The sequence below is a fragment of the Leuciscus leuciscus genome (assembly GCF_965113295.1).
Source record: "Leuciscus leuciscus genome assembly, chromosome: 13".
In the NCBI taxonomy this organism is placed as follows: domain Eukaryota; kingdom Metazoa; phylum Chordata; class Actinopteri; order Cypriniformes; family Leuciscidae; genus Leuciscus; species Leuciscus leuciscus.
Window position 1 is genome coordinate 29,748,434 of NC_138737.1, and position 5,453 is coordinate 29,753,886.

The following is a 5,453-nucleotide window of genomic DNA, read 5'->3' on the forward strand; positions in this document are numbered from 1 at the left end:
GCACAACGTGCATACACTTTGCTTATCTCATCTACACACAGACGCAGCAGTACTCATTTTTAGAAAACCATACATTATTAAAAGGAAAAATATTAACACACGAGGGAAATCATTGTTGTGTCCATGAAGATGTGAAAAAATAGGCATAAATCTAGCTGACACATTTACCCAAATTATTATACGCCTGTTTAACCGAAGCTAATTTGGGTGGGTTTCTCCCATCCCCATACAATGAATGTCACCTCTCTGTCTTTTACGGCCCTGACGAGAACGTCGGTCCCCTCGGCTGTGAACCGCTCCTGGCGTGCGCCTGGCAAATCCACCTGGCAAATCCACCGTTATAATAGCAATATGCCATGGAATAAGCGTGCCTGCTCTTAAAGTGAATGTGAGATGTCGCTCTGATTGTTTATTTCACGTTACGCCCAAACCACACCTATGAATAAAGAACCTACTTCAGATCAACCCATTTTAGATTTGCGCCCGAGATCCGCCCACAAAGCTACTTGCGTTTCGCACTTGATACTTGCGTTTCAGATCGTTAAAATAGGGCCCTCTAACTCAATCGCTTTTGCGCCACCAACTGTCCAATGTTTAACTTATGTTGATGCTAGGCTTGCTGCGATAGTCGGTTACACTGTGTTCAGCCGCACACCGATTACATCACTTGCCTATCACGGCATTTTTTTTATAGTAAAATATTTTTTTGTTCAGTTAGAGAACAGACACTATAATTAAAAACTGAACGCGAACGAGAGTCGCAGCACTGATCAGCAGCAAGAGTCAGATTTATTTTATCACAGGGCGAGAGTGAGGCGAGCTGAATGCGAACTGACTGACAAGACAATGGCGAAATATTTGGTTTCAAAGCTAAATGTTTAAGCACCTATTTGGCAATATTATGGATTTAAACCCAATGCTAATAGGGAACCTGCAAACAACTTACATAGGAATGAATTTGAAATGATCGCTGTGCTCCCAAAAATTTGAATCACTTTTGAATAAATTAGCGTATTGCAATGAAACTGGTCTTAACAGAAAACATAGATACCAAATTTGCCATAGTCGGCCGAACTTCCTGTCCTTCATTTTGATTATCTTTAAAAACGTACTTTTTCAAACTCATCCTAGACCGGTGGTACCATTTTCACGAAAATCGAATTATACTATCTTCAGATATGGATTTCTTGTCGATAGATGAAACAGTTCTCGTATATCACATCAACAAATTGATGGCATGATGCCAAAACTACTGAAGCTCTATCTCTGCAATACTTTGGCATATTGACACCAAACTTTGCATGTGTCATTATCACCTCTGACCACACCACATCAATTTGGTCACAGCGTCACCTATTGGTCGAAAGAGATAAACCATTAAATCATATTACTAGTGATTTTCAGCCACATTTTTTTGTAATTGTTCATTGTTGCACTTGGTCTGGTGCTCCCAGCCATGCTGTCATGACTTATCGTCTTGTTTGCTGGTTTTGAAGGGTTTTTTGATCAGGACGGAAGACCAAGTAGAGCAGTTTTAACCAGCTAAGACAGCTAAGATGCCATCTTAGGCTGGTTTAAGTTGTTTATTTTTCAGCGGGCAATGGTCATTTGTACGGTCATTGTAAGGTAATTTGTAGACATGGGTGGATTTATCAACATCTTATGAAAGAAAATCAACAGAAAGCATCTTTTTCAGGTGTGTTATTCACTGTTTATGTGTTGCTCAGCATGATGTGTGAGACTCTTTCCTGTTAATCCACTCAGCTGGTTGCTGAGCAAGAGTTGGAGAGTTAGAGCGAGAGGGTGGCTGATCAGAGGACAGAACTGTGAGTAAGGAGAAGGGTCAGTGAGAGTGAGGAGAGGACGTAGGGTCAGTGAGTGGACTTCAAATCCAGCTCCAATTTGGCAGCCGTCTCTTGTCAGAGTTGATTACCGCTGATCCGTTCTGACTTCCCCCAACTGTGATGAGCCACCGGCAGTAAGCGAACGCAGTGTTTTTTGTTCTTGGGGGAGGAGAGGAGAGTTTGAATTAGGAGGGTTGTAGATCTGACTGGTTCTCTCGGTCTGAGAAGACTTATTCATAACCACAGCTATGACAAAACAATAGCACGTCTGTTACGAGGCATTCTGGAGATTTAAATCAAGAACACCAGGTGATGTACTTTATTTGATTATTTCTTTAATATTGTTCATTTATTTCAGTTTATATATGTAAGAAGTTGAAAAATTACATTGAGAGTTTGAGAAGTGCAGTGGTCTATAGTTATACTTTTATACTTTTTATGTATTTTTATTTTTTATTTTTACAGAATTTAGCTTTGTAGTTTTTTTCTTGCAGAATAGATTTGTGTTCTATTTATACCTGTAGCTGTCAGCATTCATTTATATTCGGTAATACGTGCTTTTCTGGTGGTTTAAAACGTTATGGTTAAAAGTATTTTTTTCTCACTTTATATAGGCCTAATTTCCATAATTAAAGAGTATCATGTTAAGTGTAAAATTTGTAGATTGTTTAGAGATTGTTATTAGACACTGTGTACAACAACCTTTTTTCTGGCACTGCAATGTACTGTGGCACTAAAACTTAAAGAGCAGAGGCCACATTTGGTCAAGTAGATTATGTTATATAACAATCTTAAATTTAAGATAAGTTCTATATTTTCACACCACAAGTCTCATAAAATCCCATTTGTCCTCATTTGCCAGCCACTATCCTATCGTTCTCTTTCAAATTCACCAAATTTCTGCAAAGAATTATGGTAATTAGAATTATTGTTGTAATATATTTGTGAATTTTCACAAATCAGTATTTTCTACACAGCAGTGGGTCAAGGCATTTGAATATGTCATGTACGTTTTAAATCATTTTGATGGTTGAAACTTCAACAAAGGCCTGAATGTTTTTTTTATTTTATGTTCTTTACTTTTGGTCCTTTCTTTTCAAAACTTTATTTAGTAAGTGGATTCTTTTAATTAGTACTGTTAAGTACTAGCACGGTTACTGAGTGCTTTAGACATTTGTTAGACGTCTGGGGTTTTAAATGAAATATTTAGGGGAGAAGCTTGTCCGGTGTGTCTCTCTCTTTCTCTTCACGCATCCATTCATCCTGGCTCAGTTTCCCTCTGTCTTTATCTCAGGCAATAAATCCTTCAACATGATGTCCCCCACTGGAGATAATTCTGAGCTTCTGGCCGAAATTAAAGCTGGGAAGAGTCTGAAGCCGACACCTCACACTAAAGGCTACACGACCGTATTCTCTAACAGCGGCCCAGCGGGGAACAATGTAGGTCACACTCCCTTTCTTTTTTAATTTTACTTTTTCCTAACTAAATTTAGTTCTACCTGTTGGCTAGAATTAGTTCTAGTGAAAACACTTCATTTCCTGAAGCATGTCAAGAGCATTGTTATTACTGTAATGTTTTACTTATAAGTTTTTTTTTAGCTTATAAGTTTATATAGTTGATATACTTATAAGTTAGTATTATGTATATGTGACCCTGGACCACAAAACCAGTCACATGGGTCAATTTTTTTAAATTGAGGTTTATACATAATCTGAAAGGTGATAAATAAGCTTTCCATTGATGTATGGTTTGTTAGGATAGAACAATATTAGGCTGAGATACAACTATTTGAGAATCTGAGGGTGCAAAAAAAATCAAAACATTGAGAAAATAAATAAAATAAAAATCGATAATTTTGACCCATACAATGTATCGATAGAAACAAAAGCCAAATGAGATATGTCACATAGATGCCAATGGACAAGATAGACATGGAGTGATATTTCTTTAAAAACATGAGAAAAGAATAATGTATTGAATACGAATAGAAACAAATTCCAGTTATTATTATAGAGATAGATACATTAAAAATGGAACAGTATTCCCAAAATATAACTGCTAGGGCCACAAAAGTAATGAAATTCAGAACAGTTGTAGTTTGGAGCATTATAAAAGTGCAGCTCAGCAATCGGGCCCCAAATCTATTGTCCAGGATAATTCAACCAGTTCAGTGAGACGCTTGTGTAACTCAGTTATTGGTACTGTAACACAATAGCACAATTTATCAAAGTTATGTAATTGAGGAAATGACAGTTGGAGCGTTCGAATCCTTTCATCTAACTTAATTTGCTGACCAGTAATTTCTTGACTAGAACAAGAGGTCTGACACATGTATGGTTACTTATGTAAATGAATGTTTCAATTTTTCCAAAGTTTAATGTTGAGTAACTATTACAAGTATCATAATTAAAAGATGACTCTGTTGTTGTGTTGAAGACATTTATTCTCTAAACTGACAATAAGTTGAAATGTACTGGTTTTATTACATAGCAATGGTAAATTTGGATAAGTCTGAGCGGTCAAAAAATTCTGAATTGCCAAACAGTGATTTTGAGTCTGACAAAGACATAATTAGGATGGAATTTTTGAATTGCTTAATTTTTGTAATGCATTGTTTAAAATGTATGCGACATACAATGTTTTTCAAAGAACCATTTAACCAACTTAAGAACCCTGGTTCTTTATAAGAAAAATAGTTCTTAAAAAGTAGAGCAGAGACTCTCAAGTTTGCTTCAAAAATCTGATTTTACATTGAGCACAAAAAAGCAAATGCAAAAAGAAAAGATTTATTGTATAAAAATAAAAGTCTATAAGATAAGTGACATTTATTAATATTAACAAGAACTAGACAGCCAATAATTCATCTCGCAAAACAATGGTTTGCACAGATCATGTTTAACCTCATTGCAAGTGAACCCGATTCTTTTTAGGAAGACAATTGTTAACTGATCCTTAAGCCCGGGACACACCAAGCCGACGATCGGCTGACAATTTTCAGCCGACTCAGTTTTTTTGGTGTTTTCTGCAATGTTGGCTCTAGTCAGGGTTTTTTTGGGCCAATTCGGTGAGAGAGAGAACTCTGATTGGCTGTTCAGCTTTTAGAATGAGTCGGTGCACTAGAATAATAACAAAACAGCGAGCAAAGAAGTCAAAACGGTACAGATAGAAGGCTGTTCTAATTTTACGTCATCTTACCTGAGTGTTCCTGGGCGATTTGTGTTACGGTTTGTGTACCTGCAGCCTGCAGCGTCGGTTTCCCTTTTTGAACGACGAATATAGACAAATAAATCTGCCGAAATAGACAGTTGTCTCATTTACACGCAGGCGCAGAAAGCACATGCTAGTTGGCAGTCAGCTGTAGTTCTCTTGGTGTGTTCAAGTGCAGATTTTTTGCCCCAACGCAGGCGACGCGAGGCGACAACACAGTCGGCTTTCATCAGCGCTAGTTCTTTGGCATCAGTTTGCTGTGTCCCTACCCTTAGATGCAACGAAAAACCATTGAAGAGTCTTTCTTTTTAAGAGTGTCTTTTTACTATTCAATTCAGCTGTCACTATATCTATATTTTCTTCTGCAACATTCAGTTCTGATTGATCATTTTGAATTCCAG

General features: G+C 37.1%; 1 protein-coding gene across 1 annotated transcript in view; it reads left to right on the forward strand.

The window, feature by feature from the left end:
* The window catches only part of espn (espin), an 84,065-nt gene that overhangs the window by 65,659 nt on the left and 12,953 nt on the right, over nucleotides 1–5,453 (forward strand). The window contains exon 11 of the mRNA XM_082189458.1: nucleotides 3,139–3,284. Coding sequence (XP_082045584.1) covers nucleotides 3,139–3,284 — 146 coding nt within the window. The remainder of the gene's footprint in view (nucleotides 1–3,138; nucleotides 3,285–5,453) is intronic.